Here is a 25,925-nt window from a genome sequence, read left to right on the forward strand (position 1 = left end):
TATAAATTAATTACATCATCTTATAACCATTATTTTACTTATTTTGTGTTAAGACGTTTTTACTTTAAATGAACAGAACTTTAAAAATGGAAGATCATTGTAAACATTGGGGAATGTACGTCACCACGCTGTTGATGGAAAGACCCGGAAGTGTCTAAAACTGCACCTGCTCCTCATCAGGAAACGCGAAGTTTGACTCGACAGGTAAAAACAGCGCAATTACACGTCAATTTCCACCGCAGACAGTTAAATACTCTGTGCTGACGCACTTTAGCCTGAAGCTAACTGAGCTAACTACACTGACTGAGCTAACTACACTGAGCTAACACTGCATCAATCATTTGATTGATTTTTTTTTCCTTTGCTGAAATCTGAGCAAAATTAAAATGAATCTGAGCTCAGAACTGGAAGTGATGAGCAGAAGATCAAAGAAGTAACACAAGACATGAAGTTAGAGCAAGTTGGAGTTAGAGCCACTGAGCTACTATCGACACATGAGCACTCTGCCGACACATGTTATTTTTAATTAAAAACTATCCAATCTGCAATTCTGTTCTGAAGTTTTCTACAATATTTCATAAATGTGTTTGTAATGTTTGTCCTGTGAAATCATATCCAGATCAAATCATACCCGAGATTTGGATATTGTTTGTTTGTTTGTTTAGTGTCTGGTTATCATGGTCACCACTCTTTTTCTGAATGGTAAATTTAAGATGTCACAGATGTTTGCTTTAGTCCCTGACACTTCTTCTCTCTCCAGACCAGGAGGTGATGCTGTAGGAGTCGGAGCAGGTTTGTGGGGCCTCAGGATGAAGTTGTTGTGGGTGAAGCTGCTGGGGATGCTGGGGCTGTTTGTTCTCATGCTGGGAGGAGTTCTGGTCCCAGTGCGTCTCCTGCTGGTGGACCACGATAAAGCCCATAGGTACAGGCGTCCTCTGTCTATGTGTAACGCCTTTGGAGGAGGCGTGTTCCTGGCCACGTGCTTCAATGCTCTGCTGCCGGCCGTGAGAGACAAGGTCAATATTACTGCTGTTATTACTGTCACTGCTGCTGCTGTTATTACTGTCACTGCTGCTGTCACTGCTGCTGTTATTACTGTCACTGCTGCTGTTATTACTGTATTACTGTCACTGCTGCTGTTATTACTGTCATGCTGCTGTTATTACTGTCATGCTGCTGTTATTACTGTCACTGCTGCTTTTGTGTGTTGCTGAAGTGAACTTGCGTGTGTTGCTGAAGTGCACTTGCGTGTGTTACTGAATTGCACTTGCGTGTGTTACTGAAGTGCACTTGCGTGTGTTACTGAAGTGCACTTGCGTGTGTTACTGAAGTGCACTTGCGTGTGTTACTGAAGTGCACTTGCGTGTGTTACTGAAGTGCACTTGCGTGTGTTACTGAAGTGCACTTGCGTGTGTTACTGAAGTGCACTTGCGTGTGTTACTGAAGTGCACTTGCGTGTTGCAGGTGTCGCAGGTCTTCTCAGAGCTGAACTTGTCATCTGATTACCCTGTGGCTGAGACGATGATGATGCTCGGCTTCTTTCTCACCGTTTTCGTGGAGCAGACGATTCTCACGTTCAGAAAAGAGCGCCCGTCTTTCATAAACCTGGAGACCTTCAATGCGGGCGGCTCAGAGGCGGGCAGCGACTCCGAATACGACACGCCCTTCATCTCCGGCCACCATGGCCACGCCCACTTCGACCCCGCCCACCTGGCCGGCGCCGGGCCTCTGCGTTTGATCAGCCTCGTGCTGGCTCTGTCCGCTCACTCCGTTTTCGAGGGGCTGGCGCTCGGGCTGCAGGACGATGGCGCCAAGTTGGGGAGCCTGTTTCTGGGCGTGGCCGTACACGAGACGCTGGCCGCCGTCGCGCTTGGCGTCAGCATCGCCAAGGCCTCGCTGGCGATGAGGGACGCGGCAAAGCTCGGGGCGACGGTGAGCCTCATGATCCCGCTGGGTGTGCTGGTGGGCATTAGCATCAGGTCTGCGCAGACGCTAGCGGGCAGCGTGGCGTCCGTGGTGCTGCAGGGGCTCGCCGCCGGCACCTTCCTCTTCGTCACCTTCTTTGAGATTCTGTCACGGGAGTTGGAGGACAAACGGGACCGACTGCTCAAAGTGCTGTTCCTGGTCCTGGGCTACGGGACGCTGGCCGCACTGGTGCTGGTCAAATGGTGACGGCGCCAAACACTCTTAAACACAAAAACCTTTTATAACAAAGACAGGGACATTATTTAATCAAAATGTCAAAAAAAAAAACTACTTCAGATTTTCATTAATAAAACTCTTCTTTCATAAATATTCTCTTTAGACGCTTCAGTCACAGATTTACAACTTTATTTGGTTAAAAATGTGTTTCAAAAGTCTCAATAGAAATAATACTTCGTTGGCGCCTTATAACAGCGTTTAAGTGCTGTTATTATTATTATTATTATTAACAGCTTTCTTTATATTAAAGTATATACACATTTACATGCCTTCACTTATGAAACAAACTGTGTCAAGATAAAAAGTTAAAGGCGTAATGGACGATTTTTCGGCGATTTGAGAACGCAGGCGGAAGTGCACATGCGCACTCCGTGCGGACTGATACAACACACACGTGCGTTTGTTTATTAGCGCGACGGAGCGCATTGCATCTCTCGTCTCCAAAAGATTTCCGTCATGTTCTGAGTCAGCTCGAACAGTCTTTCTCCGTCTTCATTTTGTCCCGTACACTATATTATGATAGATCCATGCGCTTAGACACGCGGAACCGTGCTGCTCGTGGGGACGAGCCCGCACGCGGCTGCAGTTCTGATTACCATTTTCTTTTTTAACGCCAAAGCACGTTCCTACTTTGTGACTTCTCTTCACCAACAAATGTAATAGTGTTTTTTTTTTTTTTATTATTTTTTTCAGATTGGATCTTTTCAGAGCAGCAGTTGTTTCCTTGCAGATTTGGACTCTGGAGGGCGCCGTTTCCATCTCTGAATATTTCCCGCATGAAGAGAAGATGAAGAAGGAGCCTCTCACCAAAAACTGTGTTGTTTTTTTAGGGACAGCGTTTAGCACTTTGAATGTCCACTTTAATACAACTAAAGTTATGATAAAACGTGCATATATTTAACCCTAAATGTTATCCTTTAAAAACTATACAGTGGAAAAAGTGAATGCAAAGTCTGGAGCGAGCTGCAAATGTCCTCGGTTTATGTGCGAGTGAAGCGTGAATGTGAACGAGTGAATACAGAGGCGGAGCTGTCCAGTTTGGAAAATAAAAACGTATCTCAACATTTTACACCTGTCTCTGTGTCTGAGTGTTTTGATTCTGGTGTGAGGGACGAACCATTTTACAAAATACATAATGGCCACTTATGTCATGGTCAGTAAAAGAATAAACTATAACTAAAATATATATATATTCATATTTTATACTATAGAAGTTTATGTATGTATAAACATATATAAATTAATTACATCATCTTATAACCATTATTTTACTTATTTTGTGTTAAGACGTTTTTACTTTAAATGAACAGAACTTTAAAAATGGAAGATCATTGTAAACATTGGGGAATGTACGTCACCACGCTGTTGATGGAAAGACCCGGAAGTGTCTAAAACTGCACCTGCTCCTCATCAGGAAACGCGAAGTTTGACTCGACAGGTAAAAACAGCGCAATTACACGTCAATTTCCACCGCAGACAGTTAAATACTCTGTGCTGACGCACTTTAGCCTGAAGCTAACTGAGCTAACTACACTGACTGAGCTAACTACACTGAGCTAACACTGCATCAATCATTTGATTGATTTTTTTTTCCTTTGCTGAAATCTGAGCAAAATTAAAATGAATCTGAGCTCAGAACTGGAAGTGATGAGCAGAAGATCAAAGAAGTAACACAAGACATGAAGTTAGAGCAAGTTGGAGTTAGAGCCACTGAGCTACTATCGACACATGAGCACTCTGCCGACACATGTTATTTTTAATTAAAAACTATCCAATCTGCAATTCTGTTCTGAAGTTTTCTACAATATTTCATAAATGTGTTTGTAATGTTTGTCCTGTGAAATCATATCCAGATCAAATCATACCCGAGATTTGGATATTGTTTGTTTGTTTGTTTAGTGTCTGGTTATCATGGTCACCACTCTTTTTCTGAATGGTAAATTTAAGATGTCACAGATGTTTGCTTTAGTCCCTGACACTTCTTCTCTCTCCAGACCAGGAGGTGATGCTGTAGGAGTCGGAGCAGGTTTGTGGGGCCTCAGGATGAAGTTGTTGTGGGTGAAGCTGCTGGGGATGCTGGGGCTGTTTGTTCTCATGCTGGGAGGAGTTCTGGTCCCAGTGCGTCTCCTGCTGGTGGACCACGATAAAGCCCATAGGTACAGGCGTCCTCTGTCTATGTGTAACGCCTTTGGAGGAGGCGTGTTCCTGGCCACGTGCTTCAATGCTCTGCTGCCGGCCGTGAGAGACAAGGTCAATATTACTGCTGTTATTACTGTCACTGCTGCTGCTGTTATTACTGTCACTGCTGCTGTCACTGCTGCTGTTATTACTGTCACTGCTGCTGTTATTACTGTATTACTGTCACTGCTGCTGTTATTACTGTCATGCTGCTGTTATTACTGTCATGCTGCTGTTATTACTGTCACTGCTGCTTTTGTGTGTTGCTGAAGTGAACTTGCGTGTGTTGCTGAAGTGCACTTGCGTGTGTTACTGAATTGCACTTGCGTGTGTTACTGAAGTGCACTTGCGTGTGTTACTGAAGTGCACTTGCGTGTGTTACTGAAGTGCACTTGCGTGTGTTACTGAAGTGCACTTGCGTGTGTTACTGAAGTGCACTTGCGTGTGTTACTGAAGTGCACTTGCGTGTGTTACTGAAGTGCACTTGCGTGTGTTACTGAAGTGCACTTGCGTGTTGCAGGTGTCGCAGGTCTTCTCAGAGCTGAACTTGTCATCTGATTACCCTGTGGCTGAGACGATGATGATGCTCGGCTTCTTTCTCACCGTTTTCGTGGAGCAGACGATTCTCACGTTCAGAAAAGAGCGCCCGTCTTTCATAAACCTGGAGACCTTCAATGCGGGCGGCTCAGAGGCGGGCAGCGACTCCGAATACGACACGCCCTTCATCTCCGGCCACCATGGCCACGCCCACTTCGACCCCGCCCACCTGGCCGGCGCCGGGCCTCTGCGTTTGATCAGCCTCGTGCTGGCTCTGTCCGCTCACTCCGTTTTCGAGGGGCTGGCGCTCGGGCTGCAGGACGATGGCGCCAAGTTGGGGAGCCTGTTTCTGGGCGTGGCCGTACACGAGACGCTGGCCGCCGTCGCGCTTGGCGTCAGCATCGCCAAGGCCTCGCTGGCGATGAGGGACGCGGCAAAGCTCGGGGCGACGGTGAGCCTCATGATCCCGCTGGGTGTGCTGGTGGGCATTAGCATCAGGTCTGCGCAGACGCTAGCGGGCAGCGTGGCGTCCGTGGTGCTGCAGGGGCTCGCCGCCGGCACCTTCCTCTTCGTCACCTTCTTTGAGATTCTGTCACGGGAGTTGGAGGACAAACGGGACCGACTGCTCAAAGTGCTGTTCCTGGTCCTGGGCTACGGGACGCTGGCCGCACTGGTGCTGGTCAAATGGTGACGGCGCCAAACACTCTTAAACACAAAAACCTTTTATAACAAAGACAGGGACATTATTTAATCAAAATGTCAAAAAAAAAAACTACTTCAGATTTTCATTAATAAAACTCTTCTTTCATAAATATTCTCTTTAGACGCTTCAGTCACAGATTTACAACTTTATTTGGTTAAAAATGTGTTTCAAAAGTCTCAATAGAAATAATACTTCGTTGGCGCCTTATAACAGCGTTTAAGTGCTGTTATTATTATTATTATTATTAACAGCTTTCTTTATATTAAAGTATATACACATTTACATGCCTTCACTTATGAAACAAACTGTGTCAAGATAAAAAGTTAAAGGCGTAATGGACGATTTTTCGGCGATTTGAGAACGCAGGCGGAAGTGCACATGCGCACTCCGTGCGGACTGATACAACACACACGTGCGTTTGTTTATTAGCGCGACGGAGCGCATTGCATCTCTCGTCTCCAAAAGATTTCCGTCATGTTCTGAGTCAGCTCGAACAGTCTTTCTCCGTCTTCATTTTGTCCCGTACACTATATTATGATAGATCCATGCGCTTAGACACGCGGAACCGTGCTGCTCGTGGGGACGAGCCCGCACGCGGCTGCAGGTGAGCGATAGGTGCGTTTTATGATTGATACGTGGCAGGACTAATCGGCAGACCCCGCCACGAGGAAATGAGACTCAGATTTGGGTCGAAAAGTCGTCCATTCAACCTTTAACGTGGAAAAAACATGAATAAAATCATGTTTAAATGTTTTCTTCTTAAAAACTACATTTGTGTCAGTCGCTGCGATGTCGCTTGAAACTGTCGCAATATCAATCTTTTTGTGAGATATTGTTACTCACTTTCACTTAACGACTGAGAAAAGCTTCAAATCGTTAACAAAAGCGTCTCAAACGGACTAAAACCGTGACATTTGAATCGAAAATGAAGTTTATTCAGAGCTATAACTGAAAAGTGAAGAATAAAAATCATCGGACGAAGGTAAAGCGCCCCCTGCAGGTCGGACCAATCATTGAACTGAATCGCAAGTGAAGATGAATATATTTTTTGATTTGATAAATTATAAAAAATATCATTCAGAATAGTAAATTTTTTACGTTTATAATTTTACTTCCAGTTTGTAATTGATGACATCACACTAGGAAATGACTTAGCAACCACTTGGCCATCACTCATCTAATGTCAGTTTATTATTAATGTTTAAAAAGTTGTTTCTTTGTGTAAATTCTGCTTTGTTTTTCTGGATGAATGTCCCTAATGTGATGTCAATTTTCTACAGATTTTTCGATGTTTTCACCTCTTTGAGTTTAAGAAATTGTGATGTTTTTGACATTGTGACGTTTCTTTTTTAATCTTGTGAAATGCACTGTTCTGTGGCTGCAGTTAAAAACAGAGGAACTACAAAGACCATAATCCTTTGCTCCATTTCACCTCCACATGAAGGATAAACGTGACACGACTGATTCACACCAAAAAAACTTTATTTATTGTGATAATATTGAACCGATATACTTATTATCAAACTGTATTTATGTTTAAATGTTCATTATTTTTACAATTAGAAGCTTTGACAATCATTAATTCAAAGTAGATAAACATTTAAAACACTTGTGCAGCGTTAGAGAATGTAGCTGAAAATGGAGCTTGTGATATAATCAGCTCTTTTGTCCACCGTAGCCAAGATGGCCACCTCTGCACCGTTTGGACGACGGGAATATTCAAATGCTTAATGTCAAATAATCTTAACTTCTTTAAAAATCTTTTGTAAATTGTTTGCAGAGAAACATTTTTTTTTTACTTTTGTGAATTTTTGTATTTAATGAAATCAAATGTGGAAGTATTTAAAAATAAATGTATCAAATTCAAGTTATGTGTGATTTATTTATTTGGGCTGCGCCAAATCATAATCAATCACATTTAGCTAAGTGTTAGCTAACACTCAGCTAACACTCAGAACTCAGCTTTTATATCCTACTCAGTAAGCCCCTACCACCGGGCGGGACCTCCTAATAAAGGGAGGTGTTAGGAAACAAAAAAGAGTCGTCTCAAGTAAAACCTATCGGCCCATTACAGGGCTGATATCTACATCCTATTGTGACCTGACTGCAGCTCCCTCATCACTGAGTGCCTCTTTAACTCTTTCTCTTCATTTTTTGTCCTGCTCAGAATCTTCTCCACACTGTCTTTGATCGAGTGGTTTGTGTCTTTAAGATGAATATGCACGGCGCTCTGTGGTCCTGAGCTCCAGTGTCTGACGTGCTGATAAAGCCTCTTGTGCAGTGGCTCTTTAGTCTCACTATGTGGCGCAGTCTCAAGTGAAACTGTAAACGCCCTTTATCAGGAGGTCCCACCCGGTGGGCGGGGCATACGCTGAGTTCCCAGACAGTTTCCAGATGAAACAACTGAAGCTTTTCTACAATGGAACTCTCCTGGACCAATGAGGGATTACACCATCTTAAAACTTTAACACTTAACAAACACTTAACACTTCGGGGGAACATTCAGTGTGTGATCAGGTCCTGGAGGATCTCGTTGCGCCCCCTCGTGGTCAGGAGGAGCACAGAGTTCTCATGGTGAATGCAGACTACGTCCTGACCTTGGTTCAGACCAAAGACCCGTCCAGCGTCTTTAGTCCAGATGCAAACCTGGGTCTGAGCTTGGACCTGGGCTCTGGCTGACCTCACAGTGACCTCTGACCCTGGCCACTTCAGAGCAGAAGAAGAAGAATGTCTAAGAAGTGTTGATGTAATCAAAGTGAGACATTTAATGTGCAAATTCTGATGTTTACAAACTATAATCATTCAAATGTGAAGGACAAACAAAGTATTAAGGAAAAACATATTGATAGTGAAATATTGGTATTTATAAAGTACTCTGTAGATCCTTATTTTGCAAGTGTTCATCGTAAAAGGCGATATTGATCTCAAATGACACTATAGATAGTATGTGACTCCCTGCAGAGCTGAAGGCGTGGCTCTGGGTGACATGATGAGGGATGTTAGAAGCTCCTTTAAACGTTTTATTCATCTCACATTTCTACATCTTTATCGGCCCAAACTGTTCACAATAACGTTTAATAACTTCAGAAATAAGAATGAGGTCATGAACGTCTTAGTGTGGGGGTCTTTGGTTTCACCTTGCATCTGCTCTAGTCCCTGCGGCTGTTCATCTCAGTCCGTCTTCATGAAGACTCAGCTTCATCAATGAAAGCCATTAACCTTTGACCCCGCGTGGTTTGAGCCACGTCAAACCCCCAACAGCCGCTTGTGCCGCACGCGTCACCGCCACAACAGCGCGTGAGCGCAGTGTGCATGAGTTCACCTGGAATAAGCCTCTTACCGCGGCCCCGGAGCGCGGCTCTGGCCCGTTCTAATCCTCCAGAGCTGCTCGTTCCTCGGAGACTTCGGAGCGTCTCACGGAACCGGAGAAGAGACCACCGAACCCGCGGCCCACCGGAGACCACCGGAGACCACCGGAGCGCAGTGCGTTTGTGAAGAGGGACAGTACGGAAAGAACCAGGTGAGATTATTCTGACTGTTGTGGTCAGAGACTAACATTACGTCATGTTTTAAAGTCAACGTTGACGTTTATTCAGAGAAAAGAGTGATGAGTTCTAAAGTGAAAAGGCCCCAGAAGAAGAGGCTAAAGTTCAGCTTTAGGGCGAATAAGGCTCATTAGGTCTGTGATTATGAGGATCATATGACACAGGACACAGTCTGTGTGTGTGTGTGTGTGTGTGTGTGTGTGTCGAAGGACGATAAAGGTTTGATTGACACGTGGCTGTTAGAATCATGTAGTTATTAATAATTAAAAACAACATTTATTCTCTGGGAAAAAGTCTTCAAAACGTTGCATTTGTTGCACAAGAAGTTAAAGATGATCAGTTTATGACATTCACCTGCTAACAGCTCACTTCCTGCTAACCGCTCACTTCCTGCTAACAGCTGACTTCCTGCTAACCGCTCACTTCCTGCTAACAGGTGACTTCCTGCTAACAGCAAACTCTCTGCTTTCAGCTCACTTCCTGCTAACAGCTCACTTCCTGCTAACAGCTCACTTCCTGCGTCACAGAAAATAAAATGCTGTATAGTTTGATGCAGACAGCACACAGCAGTCTAATTTTCACATGAGCAGCTCTTTTAAACGTTTCACAGACTCTGTTAAACGTCACAGGGCCCAGGACGTTAGCTGCTGTAGGGGGCGCTCTCTCAGGAGCCATGGAGGAGCTGCTGCTGCCGAGCGCAGACGAGGAGACGCGCTCCGGGGACAGCATGCCGTTCGCGCAGGAGCCCAAGGGCGGGGCCACATTAGGAGGCCGCATGAAGGGCTTCATGCACCGATCGTCAGCCTTGACGGAGCTCCGGAACAAGGTCCGGGACTTCTGCAAACGGAACGGGCTCCTCACGCTGTCCGTGGTGGCGGTGCTTACGGGCTGCACCCTCGGCTTCATGCTGAGGGGCACCCAGCTCTCCACACAGGTAACACACACACACACACACCAGGGTTCAGATTAAAGGTGGTATGGACGATTTTTTTCAGCAAATTTGTTATCATATTTCCTCGTGGCGTGGATAAATCATTTGTCCTGCCACGTATCAATCATAAAAAGCACCTATCGCTCACCTGCAGCCGCGTGCGGTTCGTCCCCACGTTTCCACGTGCCTAAGTGCATGGATCTATCATAATATAGTTCCCTCAGTGTACGGGGCAAAATGAAGACCGAGAAAGACAGTTCGAGCTGACGCAGAAGTAGAGAGAAATCTACGGGAAACGAGCGATGCGCTCCGTTGCGCTAATAAACAAACGCACGTGTGTGTTGTATCAGTCCGCACGGGGGAGTGCGCATGCGCACTTCCGCCTGTGTTCTCAAATCGCCGAAAAATCGTCCATACCGCCTTTAAGGATTTTCACTTGTATAGCGGTGCTGCTAAACAATCCGTTCATTTTTTCAAATTTGTATAGCAATTTGATTATTGCATAGCAAAACACGAAAGTGACTAACAATCAATATTTTCCATTGATGTAAACCGCGGTGAAGTTAGTTTCACGTTGGACGTTGGACATTCGCCTCCGCAACTAGAGCGGGAGCTTCCTCTGAGTGTGTCCCGCCTGCAGTAGCTCGACGCGGGGAGCTGCGCGCTGAAGTGCCGCTTGGTGCGCCATTTAGGGACCGTCTCTAAAGTACCGTTTGTTTAAAAATGTGTTATCTTAAAAAATATCAAACGTATTTATATTTAAAAAAAACAATATTGAGCATGAATCCAAGTTGCTAATCCTAGATGCCATAGTCCTTTTGGGCTAAAAAATTACCCTTTGTAGATTTTTAAAGATTATAGTAGTTTGGGTCTCCAGGTACAACGCACACCTTTTACTATTTCAAATTAACCCTTTGTAGATTTTTAAGGAATATTTTTCGTCAAAAAACAAGGATTCTTTTCAATAGCTCCTAAAGTCAGCTGACCTAGAAAGTCAAACCCAAATGATTATAGTAGTTGTGGTCTCCAGGTATCACGCACACCTTTTACCTTTTCAAATTAACCCTTTGTAGATTTTTAAGGAATATTTTTCGTCAAAAAACAAGGATTCTTTTCAATAGCTCCTAAGTTAGCAAACCTAGATAGTAAATGCTAAGTGATTATAGTAGTTGTGGTCTCCAGGTATCACGCACACCTTTTACTTTTTACAATTTAACCCTTTGTAGATTTTTAAGGAATATTTTTAGTCAAAAAACAAGGATTCTTTTCAATAGCTCCTAAGTTAGCAAACCTAGATAGTAAATGCTAAGTGATTATAGTAGTTGTGGTCTCCAGGTATCACGCACACCTTTTACTTAATCAAATTAACTCTTTGTAGATTTTTAAGGAATATTTTTCGTCAAAAATCAAGGATTCTTTTCAATAGCTCCTAAATCGGGTAACCTAGAAAGTCAACCCCAAGTTATTATAGTAGATTGAGTGTCCAGGTATCACGCACACCTTTTACTTTTTCAAATTGATTCTTTGTTGATTTTTAAGGAATATTTTTCGTCAAAAATCAAGGATTCTTTTCAATAGCTCCTAAGTAAGCTGACCTAGAAGTCAAACCCAAGTTATTATAATAGTAGGCAAAATAAGAACAAAATAGGGACAAAACAGGAACAAAACGGGACGGCAAAATAGGCACAGTACAGGAGCAGAACAGAGCAGGAACAAAACAAAAAGAAGCCAAGAAGGAACTAAACAGCAGAGGGGGCGTGCCCGAGCCGCTGCGGACCACCACAGGAGACCTGCAATATTACCAGTGGAATTACTACATTCAATCGAAACTGATCTAAATAAATTCTCGGCACATACCGGGCATGGTTGACGGAGGAGCACACGATACTTCCTTAGCTGCTCAATGGGATCGCTCCACACCACAGGCTGCATCCAAACTGAGTGGACCAGCGCACGCAACGTTGGCCAGCTGTTGCCGCACAACAGCGCCTTCGCCGCAATCTGCGGCGCGTGGTCATGGACAAGGCGTTAAAAGCCAAACGGGTGTACTTGACCGGTGTATCTGGGGCAAACCGGGATTTAGGAGCGTTGAAACTGAATGACTGAGGAGAATTGGGAGTTCATTACCTGCTAGGTGATTTGCCAGAGCCCCGGACTGAATTATGGGTGCCTGTGGCACTGCAACGGCACTACCGGAAGAATTTAATTCATGAATTTGTGAAATGAATGAATCGAAGCCGCGGGATTGTCATTACCTGGAATGGAGGACGGAGTGGCCAACAACCAAGGCCTGGAAGAGCGTGTGGGCGAAACGAGAGGCGGATGAGGAGGCCGCGCTTAAATAGTCTGCCAGCTGAGCGCCACGGAGCGGCAGGTAAGTGTACCCTCAGCACAGGCCTCTACAGCCCATATTGCCACATTCCACCCCCCCCCCCCGAAATGCATCGTCGCCCCGACGATGAAACACAACTTAACACGAAGGCCTAAAAACTGCTTGTGTCAGCCTGGAGGATGACACAGGAGCACCTTGGCCGGATGGTTGTTCAACTAGGGACCTTGGAATACGGTGGGGATTTAGGTATTGGCCAGCGGTCGTGCGAGTGGACCAGCGTACAGATGCCTCGCTGAAGCCAGGATTGGCCACAGGGTCAATTGCTGGCGGAGCCTGGTCAGTGACCACGGTGGGTCTTGAGCACTCTGCACATGTAATGGGACGTGGGAGGAGTTTTGGGGCACAACTGTTGGCTGCCGCACCGGCGGCTGTAAAAACAAATCATCCTCAAATGACTGTTCATCTTCTACGATTGGTGCTACAGGTGCATCCGGAGGATTCACACCAGGGACAGTGGTAGGGGAGTCACTGCAAAGCAGGGCCTTCAACAGGGATCGGTGGACCCTTTTTACCTTGGTTTGTTGATTGTAGCCACCGTGTACACAACACCATCTTCCCTTGGGGCTTGCAGGACAACATAGGTTGAGGACCCCACAGGTCTTGGGTCTTCCGACAACCTCTAGCACTGTAATCGCAAAGTAGCACCAGCTGGCCTTCCTTAAATGGCACATCTCTGACCCATTGGTCATGATATGCCTTTCTGCGTGAGGCCGCCAGACGCAATCTTTCTCTTGCCCCGTTGAAAGCCACCTGAAGACGCGTCTGGTGCTCTTTTCACCCACTGTTACGAACCTAGGGGTTCTGTAGGGGTGTCAGCTCCCTGGGCAGTGGGAGTCAGCACCCTCTCCTGGTTGCCAGGTGATTCTCTCCACTGCAGGTCCCTCCTAACACACCTTAGGATCGTTTGGCTTGAGTGGAGCCAGCCTGGATATAAGGGAGGCTGGTGGGAGCAGTCTCTCTCTCTCGCCGCGCCCCAAGACTGGTTGCTGTACTGTGTGGCAGCACAGTTTTATTTCTGTTTATTTTTGCACATTTTCATTGCAACAATACATATCACACTACACTTAGTTAGTTGCCATCTACGCAGATACATTAGTTTCTTTTGTCAGGGCCTGATTTGTAATAAAAATATACTATTAATTATTGTGATGCTGTGTGGACTCCCCTCTTTGTTTGGCTGCCGTTGAGGCAGGTGGTCGTAACACCCACTCATGCACACTTCCCCCCCCCCACGGGGTCTTGCACCCTACCCAACAAGAAATCAATAGGTGGACGTGGTTCTTGCCCAAACATCAGGAAGAATGGAGACTCACCAGTGAACTGGTGGGGAGTGGTGTTTTATGCGTAGAGCACCTGGGGTAAGCAACCACTCCAGTCCCTCTTACGGGATGCAGGAAGAGCATGCAACATATTGTGAAGTGTTCGATTGAACCGCTCACACTGCCCATTTCCTGCTGGGTGGTACGGAGTAAGATAAGACAAGATAAGATATTCCTTTATTGTCCCACATGGGGAAATTTCATTGATGCAACGCAGGTAGATACAGAGGTAGATACAGAAGAAAAGAACAGATCACTTATAGAAAGTTTGAAAAACACTTTCAGTAGAAGATCTCTTATAAACAAAAACTCCCATAGACAAAACCTTCCATTACCCAACAAGGGATGGAGGGAAAAATAATAAAGATAAAAATAAATCAATACATAAATAAATAAATACCATTGCATGTGATCACGACAGTAATTGCACATGAATATGTGTCACGACGGCACATATTGCACATATGACGGAATTGCACATTGTTAAGTCAGTATTGCGAGTGTTCAGGACTAACAGTATTTGTTATAAAGTCTGACAGCAGCAGGAAGGAAAGACCTGCGAAACCTTTCCTTCACACAGCGAGGGTGGATCAGTCTCTCACTGAAGCTGCTCTCCAGAGCGGACTGCAGGGGGTGGCACCCATGGTCAAGCATAGATGTGAATCCAGCCAGGACCCTTCTGTCCCCCACCTCCTGCACCGAGTCCAGAGCGCAGCCCAGGACGGAGCTGAACTTCTTGATGACTTTGTCCAGCCTCCTCCTCTCCCTCTCTGCGATGCTGCTGCTCCAGCAGGCCACACCGTACAGGAGGGCTGATGCCACCACAGAGTCGTAGAAGGTCTTCAGGAGTGGCCCTGTCACTCCAAAAGACCTGAGTCTCCTCAGGAGGTAGAGCCGACTCTGGCTCTTCCTGTACAGTGCGTCTGTGTTATGAGTCCAGTCCAGTTTGTGGTTCAGATGAACACCCAGGTACTTGTATGAGTCCACTCTCTCAATGTCCCGTTCCTGGATGTTCACTGGTGAGGGGGCAGTGGGGTGGCGTCTGCGGAAATCCACCACCATCTCTTTGGTCTTCCCCGCGTTGATGAGGAGGTGGTTCCGCTGACACCAGTCCACAAAGTCCTGTGCCAGTCCCCTGTACTCTGCATCAGCGTCGTCCGAGATGAGTCCGATGATGGCAGAGTCATCAGAACTTCTGCAGTGTCGCGTCTGAAGTCTGCAGTGTAAAGGGTGAAGAGAAAGGGCGCGAGGACAGTGCCCTGGGGCGCCCCCACACTGCAGGTCCGAGTGTCAGACACACAGTCCCGTGCTCTCACAAACTGGGGTTGGTCCGTGAGGTAGTCCAGGATCCAATCTGCCAGGTCATACTCCACACCAGCAGTCTCCAGCTTGTCCCTCAGGAGCTGATGGTGTTGAAGGGGCTGGAAAGATTGAAGAACAGGATCCTCACAGAGCTGCCAAGCTTTTCCAGGTGAGAGAGAGAGCGGTGCAGCAGGGAGATGATGGCGTCCTCCACTCCAATGCCAGGCCGGTATGCAAACTGCAGCGGGTCCATTACTGAGCTCACGGTGGAGCGGAGGTGGTCCAGGACCAGCCGCTCCAGTGTCTTCATCAGATGGGACGTGAGAGCCACCGGCCTGAAGCTGTTGAGGTCTTTGGCGCGCTGTGTCTTGGGCACAGGTACCAGAAGGAGGTCTTCCAGACCTGTGGTACCACCCTCAGCTTCAGGCTCATGTTGAAGACATGCTTCATAACTCCACACAGTTCATCTGCGCTGGACTTAAGGAGCCTGGGGCTGATGCCTGCTGCCTTCCTCACTTTAATCCTCTTCAGCTCACTCCTCACCTGTGCTGCTGTGACAGTCAGTGGTTGGCAGGGGGACTGTGTGCTGGGGGGATGGGTGAGTCCAGGCGAAGTGGGGAGCTGATGGTCCGGGGCGGAGAAATGAAGAGGAATGGATGCAGGGCATTGTCCAGCTGTGGAAGAGGGAGCATGCAGCTGTGCAGGGGGAGGGGCGGGTGACCAATCAAATCTCAAGAAGTGAGCATTTAAATCATTCACCCACTGTAGACCCCCCTCTGTCTGGGCAGGGGGGATTTTGAAGCCCGAGATGGTTTTCAGGCTTCTCCACACTCCCTGAATGTTCTTCTGCTGCAGCTGCTCCTCCATCCTCCTCTTGTAGCTGGCTTCAGCCTGCCTGATCTTCCTCCTCAGCTTTTTCTGCACAGTCCTCAGCTCCTCCTTGTTCCCTGACTTGAAGGCTCTCTTCTTCTCCTTCAGCAGAGCCTTCAGTTCACGGGTAATCCATGGCTTGTTGTTTGGAAAACACCGCACCGTCCGGGAGGGAACAATGTTCTCAAAACAGAAGTTGATGTAGTCCGTGATGCACTCTCTGATGGTGTTGATGTCCTCCCCATGGCTGTAAAGCTCAGTCCAGACAGTGGTGCTGAAGCAGTCCCTCAGAGCCTCCTCGCTCTCAGCAGACCACATCCTCAAAACACGGGAAACCACAGGCTGCCTGCGCATGATGGGTTCATACACAGGCCTCAGATGTACAAGGTTGTGGTCTGAGCTGCCCAGGGGAGGGAGGGGGGAAGAAGAATAAGCCTCTTTGGTGTTGGCAAAAAACAAGTCCAATGTTCTATTGTTCCTGGTGGGGCAGGTGACATACTGGGTGTATGTTGGTAGAACAGAAGAGGGAGAAGCGTGGTTAAAGTCACCAAGGATGAGGAAGAGAGCCTGTGGATGCTGTGTTTGCAGCCTACAAGTGCAGGAGAGCAGTGCTTCACAAGCATATTCAGCATTGGCAGACGGGGCCACATAGACTACGATCAAAATCACGTGCGAGAACTCCCGGGGCAGATAATATGGCCTCATGCCAATAGCCAATAGTTCAATATCCGAGACTTTGTAATCTCATACAGCTTACACAACTGCTGGATGAGAGTGCTCTCAAAGTTTCGTCCCTGGTCCGAGTGTATGCGTGCCGGCACACCAAACTTTGCGAACCACTCTGTGACCAGGACTTGCGCCACAGTGGAAGCGTGCTTGTTGCGGGTTGGAACTCCAAGTGTGTATTTGCTAAAAACGTCAGTCATGACCAGCACGTTTTCCAGACCAGTGGAGGTCTGCTCTAACAGGGTAAAGTCGATTGCAAGGATCTCGTTTGGCTGTGAAGCCAGTAAGTGGCCCATAAAGGCGTGAGGAACCGATTGGTTGTCCTTTGCATGCTGACATCCCTCGCAAGCCTGGCACCATTGGGCTACCTCCCGTGACATACCTGGCCAATAGCACCGGGAACACAGCAAGGCCAGAGTCTTCTCTATTCCTTTGTGTCCATGCTCCTGATGGACCTGGGTGAGGACATTCTGGACCAAGGCTTTAGGCAGAAGGAGTTGATACACAGCCCCACCACCGTCAGGACGAAACACCTGCCGATACAGCAGCCCCTCTAACTCTACCAGGCGGTCCCACTGGGCCAGCACTAAGAGGACAGTCGAAGAGGGGGCTCGTCGCTCTTCACGAGTGGGCTGTCGATTTTGTTTCCAAAAGGTCAGGATCTCCTGTATGGCTGGGTCAGACTGCTGAAGCTCGCGGAGGTCAGCAGGGGCAACTTGCGGTAGAAAAGTCACAAGGGACTGTGTTGCCCGTGTAACCACTCCTTGTAGGGGTTGTTTTAACTGGCCAGGCAGACATGTGCCCCAAGTTCCCCCAAAGGTGCCACTTCCTTTAAGGAAGTGCCAGGCTGGCGAGACAAAGTGTCCTGGTCCTGGGAGAGCACTGCCCCCAATCCAGCATGACTTGCACCAACCTCCAGAATGAATGGGAGGGAGAAGTCAGCGTAGGCAAAGTGCCGGGGCCGTGGTGAGCTTGGCTTTTAAGGCCTCAAAGCTCTGCTGACATTCTGTGGTCCAGGGTCCGGTAGCACAGGCCATTTCCTTGACCGTTTATCAGTCAGTTCAGCAACTCTACGGTGTTTGCTAACTGCTAAAATAATCCTTGATTTTTGGCGAAAAATATTCCTTAAAAATCTATAAAGGGTTAAATTGAAAAAGTAAAAGGTGTGCGTTATACCTGGAGACCACAACTACTATAATCACTTGGGTTTGACTTTCTAGGTCAGCTTACTTAGGAGCTATTGAAAAGAATCCTTGATTTTTGAAGAAAAATATTCCTTAAAAATCTACAAAGGGTTAAATTGTAAAAAGTAAAAGGTGTGCGTGATACCTGGACACTCAATCTACTAAAATAACTTGGGGTTTACTTTCTAGGTTACCCGATTTAGGAGCTATTGAAAAGAATCCTTGATTTTTGACGAAAAATATTCCTTAAAAATCTACAAAGAGTTAATTTGAAGGGGTAAAAGGTGTGCGTGATACCTGGAGACCACAACTACTATAATCACTTAGCGTTTACTATCTAGGTTAGCTGACTTAGGAGCTATTGAAAAGAATCCTTGATTTTTGCCGAAAAATATTCCTTAAAAATCTACAAAGGCTTAATTTGAAAAAGTAAAAGGTGTGCGTGATACCTGGAGACCACAACTACTATAATCACTTAGCGTTTACTATCTAGGTTCGCTCATTTAGGAGCTATTGAAAATAATCCTTGTTCTTTGACTAAAAATATTCTTTAAAAATCTACAAAGGGTTAATTTTTCAGCCCAAAAGGACTATGACATCTAGGATTAGCAACTTGGATTCATGCTCAATGTTGTTGTTTTTTTAGTTTTTTTTATAAATATGTTTATATTTTTTAAGATAACAAACGGTACTTTAGAGACGGTCCCTAACAGTCGCATCAAGCGGCACTTCATCGCGCAGCTCCCTGCGTCGAGCTACTGCAGGCAGGGCACACTCGGAGGAAGCTCCCGCTCTAGTTGCGGAGGCGAATATCCAACGCCCAACGTGAAACTAACTTCACCGCGGTTTGATGTAACAAGATTGTTTGTTTCAAATGTATTTGTAAACATTCTATTTAAAAAAAAAAAAACTCCTAACAAATGAACTTTTAAACATCCGGCTACACATTTGATGACGGTCCCTAAATACTCGTCTCGGCTCTGCACATTCGGATCAGTGTAATTCGCTGCGCCCAAAATACGCATCTGATTTTTAAAAACGAGGTTGTAGTCACTTGGCAGTGTAGTATTTTGGCATGTGAATGATCTGCAAAGACTTTTGCGTTTAGGAGCTTTCGACCTCGGAAGTCCAAATCTATGAATCTGTGACGCTAACTTTACCACACGTGGCTCCTCCCACTTTCAGACTCGCTCTGAGACAGCAGCCGGACTCGTCATGACAACACAGCGTCCACATTGTGTCATGTCGTTGTTGACGATCGATTGACGAGTGATCAGTACTTTTAAGCGCTTTGGTTATACAATTGAACACGCATTTTTGTATCGCAAAAGCTGCGAGAAATTGCTTGAGAGAAATTGCGTCGCATTTTGCAATGCGATACCGCTTATTCTGAACCCTGACCCTGAACACACACACACACGTGACATTTACACACACACACACACACACAGGTGACATTTGCACACACACAAAGGTGACATTTGCACACACACATACACACAGGTGACATTTACACACACACACACACACACACACAGGTGACATTTACACACACACACACACACACACACAGGTGACATTTACACACACACACACACACACACACAGGTGACATTTACACACACACACACACACACACACAGGTGACATTTACACACACACACACGTTCAGAGTCAGATGTTTGATGTTCAGAGTCAGATTTCACCTGAAACTCTTGGGCTTTCTCAGGCAAAGATCTACTTCTCGTTCCCTGGAGAGCTGCTGATGCGTATGCTGAAGATGCTCATTCTACCTCTCATCACCTCCAGGTCAGTTTGTCTCTCACTCATCTTCATCATCCTCAACTTCATCATCTTCATCATCTTCATCACTGCGGCTGCTCCGTTTGGAAAAAGGCCTTTTCAGTCCAGATTATAGGGCCGATTATTGAAATCTCAGAAAATTAATTTAGAACTTTTTCATGCTCAGATCCTGGTCCTGGATCCTTGTGTGTGTTTCAGTCTGGTGTGTGTGTGTGTGTGTGTGTGTGTTTCAGCCTGATGTGTGTTGTATGTGTGTTGTGTGTTTCAGCCCGGTTTGTGTGTGTGTTGTGTGTTTCAGCCTGGTGTGTGTGTGTTCCAGCCAGGTTTGTGTGTGTTGTATGTGTGTTGTGTGTTTCAGCCTGGTGTGTGTGTGTTGTGTGTGTGTATTCGTGTTCCAGCCAGGTTTGTGTGTGTATTTCAGCCTGATGTGTTGTGTGTGTTTCAGCCTGATGTGTGTTGTGTGTTTCAGCCTGATGTTTGTGTGTGTTGTGTGTTTCAGCCTGGTGTGTGTTGTGTGTTTGAGCCTGGTGTGTGTGTGTTGTGTGTTTCAGCCTGGTGTGTGTTGTGTGTTTCAGCCTGGTGTGTGTTGTGTGTTTCAGCCTGATGTGTATGTGTTGTGTGTTTCAGCCTGATGTGTATGTGTTGTGTGTTTCAGCCTGATGTGTGTGTGTGTGTGTGTTGTGTGTGTGTTCGTGTTCCAGCCAGGTTTGTGTGTGTGTTTCAGCCTGATGTGTTGTGTGTGTTTCAGCCTGATGTGTGTTGTGTGTTTCAGCCTGATGTGTGTGTATGTGTTGTGTGTTTCAGCCTGGTGTGTGTTGTGTGTTTCAGCCTTATATGTGTGTGTTGTGTGTTTCAGCTTGATGTGTATGTGTTGTGTGTTTCAGCCTGGTGTGTGTGTGTGTTGTGTGTTTCAGCCTGATGTGTGTTGTGTGTTTCAGCCTGGTATGTGTTGTGTGTTTCAGCTTGATGTGTGTGTGTGTGTGTGTGTGTGTTGTGTGTTTCAGCCTGATGTGTGTGTGTTGTGTGTTTCAGCCTGGTGTGTGTTTGTGTGTGTTGTGTGTTTCAGCTTGATGTGTGTGTGTGTTGTGTGTTTCAGCTTGATGTGTGTGTTGTGTGTTTCAGCCTGGTGTGTGTTGTTTGTTTCAGTCTTGTGTGTGTGTTGTGTGTTTCAGCCTGGTGTATGTGTTGTGTGTTTCAGCCTGGTGTGTGTTGTGTGTTTCAGCCTGATGTCCGGCCTTTCGTCCATGGAGTCCAAAGCCTGCTGCCGGATGGGCGTTCTGACCGTCACGTATTACCTGTGGACCACCTTCATCGCGGTGGTGGTGGGCATCCTCCTGGTTCTCATCGTCAAGCCGGGCGTGGGCACCGACATGGAGAGTAACCGCCTCGGAGGAGGGCCGGTGATGACCTCAGCCGACGCCCTACTGGACCTCATCAGGTCTGTGTCACTCACTCTGACCACCAGGAAGTCAGAGGCTCTTCTCACCAGTCTGAAGCTAAGGGACGGGAGACCACGCCAGGTGCCACAGTGAGGCGCTAGAGGACACGTCTTTGTGTCCTTGGGCAAGACTCGTCCCCCACATGTCCTAGTGAAGTGCCTCCAGTGCCTTGCAGGGGGAAAAGTGCAATAAAAATACACTCATTTAAAACGGTAAAAACATCTGACCCGCCCTGAGTCTGTGAGCTGATGACATTTGACCCGGGCAGTGCAGCTCCCACATCGACACGCTGACTATGTGACCTGCTGGACGATTCGCTGACCATGTGACCTGCTGGACGACGTGCTGACCATGTGACCTGCTGACCATGTAACCTGCTGGACGACGCGCTGACCATGTGACCTGCTGGACAACGCGCTGACCATGTGACCTGCTGACCATGTGACCTGCTGGACGACGCGCTGACCATGTGACCTGCTGGACGACTCACTGACCATGTGACCTGGACACATGTCAACACTCATGTAACTCTACGCGACCCTTTGATCTCACCGCTCGTGACATGATCGTTTATTCAGTCAAGGTTTACTTTGGTAACGCCTATAGTTACATTGGCCCCGCCTCCATCTGACAGTCTTTGTTTCATGTGGACAGAACCACAAACAACACAGAGAGTTGACCTGATTACTAAATGAGTTTACAATAATCTCAATAATCAATAAATTTGTTCCAGCCCTAGTCCCGGTCGAGTCCCAGTCCTGTCCCGGTCGGGTGCCCTGTCGGGTGCCCTGTCGGGTGCCCTGTCGGTGCCCTGTCGGTGCCCTGTCGGTGCCCTGTCGGGTGCCCTGTCGGGTGTCCGGTCGGGTGCCCGGTCGGTTGCCCGGTCGGGTGCCCGGTCGGGTCCTCGGCTCCCGTGTCCCTGATCTTTGTAGCTCTGCCGCTGATCGCTGCATTTGGAGGTATTTTTAGCTTAACTTCTCAGGAGAGACAGATTAGCTCGTTTACCAGCGCCGCGCAGCTACGATCTCTGCTGCTGCACGTGCACGAGCCCCGCCCACAAACACACCCAGACCATGCCCCCCGCACACCCGTCCAGGGACTTCTGACCTCCATGTGCAAAGACTAAACCAGGGACTAAACCAGGGACTAAACCAGGGACTAAACTAGGACTAAACCAGGAACTAAACCAGGGACTAAACCAGGGACTAAACCAGGGACTAAACCAGGGACTAAACCAGGACTAAACTAGGACTAAACCAGGACTAAACCAGGACTAAACCAGGTCTAAACCAGGTCTAAACCAGGGACTAAACCAGGGACTAAACCAGGGACTAAACCAGGGACTAAACCAGGGACTAAACCATGACTAAACCAGGGACTAACCCAGGTCTAAACCAGGGACTAAACCAGGTCTAAACCAGGGACTAAACCAGGACTAAACCAGGATTTGGAGCTTAGTTGGAAGTTAGAGTTGTTGTGACTGAGCACAAACTCTTTGGGGGAATCATCTTAACAACAACTCAACTGGAAATATCAAAAATAAGTGGAAAAAAGAAAGACATTTTATTTTGACGGATGAAGAATGGGAAATTCACTAAAACTACATGTTTGGAACAGAATCATTTTTTCAGAAAATCTGTTGGAAAAATACATCATGGTATGGCCCCATCCAGCGGCCCCGTCCGGCGGCCCTGTCTAGCGGCCCATCGTTCATGAGTGGGTCTGTCCCATCGATGTGTTCACTGTTATTGGCAATTCCCACTCCTCTTCACGAAGCATCTGGGCCTCAGAACTCCTGCCATGGACACTGTGAATAGAGATGTTGAGAGCTTATTTTTGGAGCGTACTTTTGATCGTACTTTTGAAGCGTACTTTTGGAGCGTACTTTTGATCGTACTTTTGAAGCGTACTTTTGGAGCGTACTTTTGGCGGGCACAAAGAAATGGATGACTCAAACTGAACACGGGTCGATTCATTTGCATTTACTATTCCAGTATTTACGAGCGTAAAAGAGCGTCTTTCCCACGACTCTCGTCTCATATTCTATGCAAATAAAAGCACACAAACTGTTCTAGATGTTATTACATGTGCACTACAGTGTAATAAACACTATATACTAAGTCTATAAACTCTCCTCTTTGTTTCCACAGAAACATGGTTCCCTCAAACCTGGTGGAGGCCACATTCCAGCAGGTAAATCATTCATTATTTGTCATAAACATATATTTAAATATTTAAAGTGCACAAGACTGTGTCTCTCTATGTTCAGTATACGACTGTGACTCTCTGTGTTCAGTATCAGACTGTGACTCTGTGTGTTCAGTATACGACTGTGACTCTGTGTGTTCAGTATCAGACTGTGTCTCTCTGTGTTCAGTATCAGACTGCGACTCTGTGTGCTCAGTATCAGACTGTGACTCTGTGTTCAGTATCAGACTGCGACTCTGTGTGCTCAGTATCAGACTGTGACTCTCTGTGTTCAGTATCAGACTGTGACTCTGTGTGTTCAGTATCAGACTGTGACTCTGTGTGTTCAGTATCAGACTGTGACTCTGTGTGTTCAGTATCAGACTGCGACTCTGTGTGCTCAGTATCAGACTGTGACTCTCTGTGTTCAGTATCAGACTGCGACTCTGTGTGCTCAGTATCAGACTGTGACTCTCTGTGTTCAGTATCAGACTGCGACTCTGTGTGTTCAGTATCAGACTGTCACTCTCTATGTTCAGTATCAGACTGTGACTCTCTGTGTTCAGTATCAGACTGTGACTCTGTGTGTTCAGTATCAGACTGTGACTCTCTATGTTCAGTATCAGACTGTGACTCTGTGTGTTCAGTATCAGACTGTGACTCTCTATGTTCAGTATCAGACTGTGACTCTGTGTGTTCAGTATCAGACTGTGACTCTGTGTGTTCAGTATCAGACTGTGACTCTGTGTGTTCAGTATCAGACTGTGACTCTGTGTGTTCAGTATCAGACTGTGACTCTCTGTGTTCAGTATACGACTGTGACTCTGTGTGTTCAGTATCAGACTGTGACTCTGTGTTCAGTACAAGACGGACCTGTTTCCCATCCTCAAAGTTCCCACTCGGACGGTGCCGCCCAGCTTCGTGTACGTGTTCCCGGACGAGAGCGCCCCCAATGGCCGCACCGTGTACCTGGAGCTGACCCCGCCCCCTGAGGTCCACTACAAGACCACCCCCGGGACGAGCCAGCAGATGAACGTCCTCGGCATCGTCATCTTCTCTGCCACCATGGGTGAGACGGGAGGGCATCTGACTCAAAGAGCAGAGGCTTGTTGTCTCCCATAGAAACTTTACATTTGGACCATGTTCTGAGGAGTCTGCACAGCTTACAACGCTGTGTTCCACCTTGTGATGTCATTAGGTGCTTTGTTTGGTCCTCAGGTCTGTGTTACAGATGTCTTTGGTCCTCAGGTCTGTGTTACAGATGTCTTTGGTCCTCAGGTCTGTGTTACAGATGTCTTTGGTCCTCAGGTCTGTGTTACAGATGTCTTTGGTCCTCAGGTCTGTGTTACAGATGTCTTTGGTCCTCAGGTCTGTGTTACAGATGTCTTTGGTCCTCAGGTCTGTGTTACAGATGTCTTTGGTCCTCAGGTCTGTGTTACAGATGTCTTTGGTCCTCAGGTCTATGTTACAGATGTCTTTGGTCCTCAGGTCTGCTGCTGGGCCGGATGGGGGAGCGAGGAGCTCCGCTGGTGAACGTGTGTCAGTGCATTAACGAGTGCGTCATGAAGATCATTAACGCCGCCGTCTGGTGAGTTTTGTCCTGAAAAGGCACATAAATATTCGCCATCTCAAGCTCTTTCTCTGCTGTAGATTGTGTTAAAGATTAATTTAAATAACTTTTTCACTCCATGCTGTTTCTGGCCATGCCGCTCTCTGATTGGTCCAGTTACCTGTCAGTCACAACTGAAATGGTGGAACCAGAACACAGTTTCAGATCTTTGTAAAATATTGTAAAAGTCTGTGGTTTCGGCTGGTCAGACAAAAGGAGCTGGACCAGCAGAATCTGGACCTGCTTTATGTTTTAGTCAGAAAATTACATTGACGAAAGCTACAACAACAACATTTTATTTTAGTCGATGACATAAACACTGCTCTGTGTTTCAGCAGGGCTGTCCAAACTATGGCCTGGAGGCCAAATGCGGCCCTCAGGTTTCCTGCTTAATTGGCCCAAAATGATCAAAAATAGAAACTTTGGAAAATACTGTCATCATAAATTAAACATTTAGATGTGATACAGCCTTAACATGAACGTCTGATGAAAGGTGTGGCTCATCTGTGGCTCATCCGTGGCTCATCTCTGGCTCATCTCTGGCTCATCTGTGGCCCATCTGTGGCTCATCTGTGGCTCATATCTGGCTCATTTCTGGCTCATCTCTGGCCCATTTGTGGCTCAGTAAACGTTTCAAAATGCGTCCTTAAGGTGAAAAGTCTGGACGCGCCTGTGTTAAGGTGCTGATCCTCTGACCTCCTGACCACTGCTGCCGTCGTGTGCCTAAAACCTGCTTCAGTGATGTAAGCCCCGCCCCTTCCCGTGATTAACCCCGCCCCCTTTGCCTAGGCACATGATCTGATTAAAACAGACGAGCTGAGACGCCAGAGAGTGACACTGATGATAATCTCACGCACAACACTCGCTCTGGACGTCACATCCACTTACACCCATTACCTCCTGGTTCAGACCTGGTTTAGTCCTGGTTTAGTCCTGGTTCAGACCTGGTTCAGTCCTGATCCTGGTTCAGCCCTGGTCCTGGTTCAGTCCTGGTCCTG

General features: G+C 46.8%; 4 protein-coding genes across 6 annotated transcripts in view; all 4 read left to right on the plus strand.

Annotated features, from left to right (window-relative positions):
* LOC140353380 (uncharacterized) overlaps positions 1-25,925 on the plus strand; it is a 257,995-nt gene that overhangs the window by 195,132 nt on the left and 36,938 nt on the right. The window lies entirely within an intron of this gene.
* On the plus strand, positions 114-2,177 carry LOC140353395 (zinc transporter ZIP3-like). Of its 2 annotated transcripts, none has more exons than XM_072437943.1 (3): positions 114-204; positions 761-1,016; positions 1,465-2,177. In XM_072437943.1, exons 2-3 carry the CDS (start codon positions 810-812, stop codon positions 2,170-2,172), a joined length of 915 nt encoding a protein of 304 aa, XP_072294044.1. In that variant the 5' UTR covers positions 114-204; positions 761-809; the 3' UTR covers positions 2,173-2,177. The 2 variants fall into 2 exon arrangements, with proteins under 2 accessions (XP_072294044.1, XP_072294045.1); XM_072437944.1 differs by having other exon boundaries at positions 1,474-2,177.
* Positions 3,550-5,609, plus strand: LOC140353398 (zinc transporter ZIP3-like). Of its 2 annotated transcripts, none has more exons than XM_072437947.1 (3): positions 3,550-3,640; positions 4,197-4,452; positions 4,901-5,609. In XM_072437947.1, the coding sequence occupies exons 2-3, from the start codon at positions 4,246-4,248 to the stop codon at positions 5,606-5,608; spliced, it is 915 nt and encodes a 304-aa protein (XP_072294048.1). In that variant the 5' UTR covers positions 3,550-3,640; positions 4,197-4,245; the 3' UTR covers position 5,609. The 2 variants fall into 2 exon arrangements, with proteins under 2 accessions (XP_072294048.1, XP_072294049.1); XM_072437948.1 differs by having other exon boundaries at positions 4,910-5,609.
* The window catches only part of LOC140353379 (excitatory amino acid transporter 5-like), a 28,554-nt gene continuing 12,438 nt past the window's right edge, over positions 9,810-25,925 (plus strand). The window contains exons 1-6 of the mRNA XM_072437914.1: positions 9,810-10,099; positions 19,619-19,698; positions 20,915-21,130; positions 23,282-23,324; positions 24,180-24,387; positions 24,807-24,906. Of these exons, the coding sequence (XP_072294015.1) occupies positions 9,839-10,099; positions 19,619-19,698; positions 20,915-21,130; positions 23,282-23,324; positions 24,180-24,387; positions 24,807-24,906 (908 nt within the window). The 5' untranslated portion in view covers positions 9,810-9,838. The remainder of the gene's footprint in view (positions 10,100-19,618; positions 19,699-20,914; positions 21,131-23,281; positions 23,325-24,179; positions 24,388-24,806; positions 24,907-25,925) is intronic.

The sequence above is a fragment of the Eucyclogobius newberryi genome, unplaced genomic scaffold, assembly GCF_026437365.1.
Source record: "Eucyclogobius newberryi isolate DKJ021-1_F unplaced genomic scaffold, fEucNew1.0.hap1 SCAF_9, whole genome shotgun sequence".
In the NCBI taxonomy this organism is placed as follows: Eukaryota; Metazoa; Chordata; class Actinopteri; order Gobiiformes; family Gobiidae; genus Eucyclogobius; species Eucyclogobius newberryi.

What these genes read in the sequence shown, in the direction of transcription:
- LOC140353395 (XM_072437943.1), top strand. Translation starts at nt 810, where the DNA reads ATGAAGTTGTTGTGGGTGAAGCTGCTGGGGATGCTGGGGCTGTTTGTT. An exon ending in TGCCGGCCGTGAGAGACAAG is followed by an intron (nt 1,017 to 1,464) that starts GTCAATATTACT and finishes TGCGTGTTGCAG; the next exon opens with GTGTCGCAGGTCTTCTCAGA.
- LOC140353398 (XM_072437947.1), top strand. Translation starts at nt 4,246, where the DNA reads ATGAAGTTGTTGTGGGTGAAGCTGCTGGGGATGCTGGGGCTGTTTGTT. An exon ending in TGCCGGCCGTGAGAGACAAG is followed by an intron (nt 4,453 to 4,900) that starts GTCAATATTACT and finishes TGCGTGTTGCAG; the next exon opens with GTGTCGCAGGTCTTCTCAGA.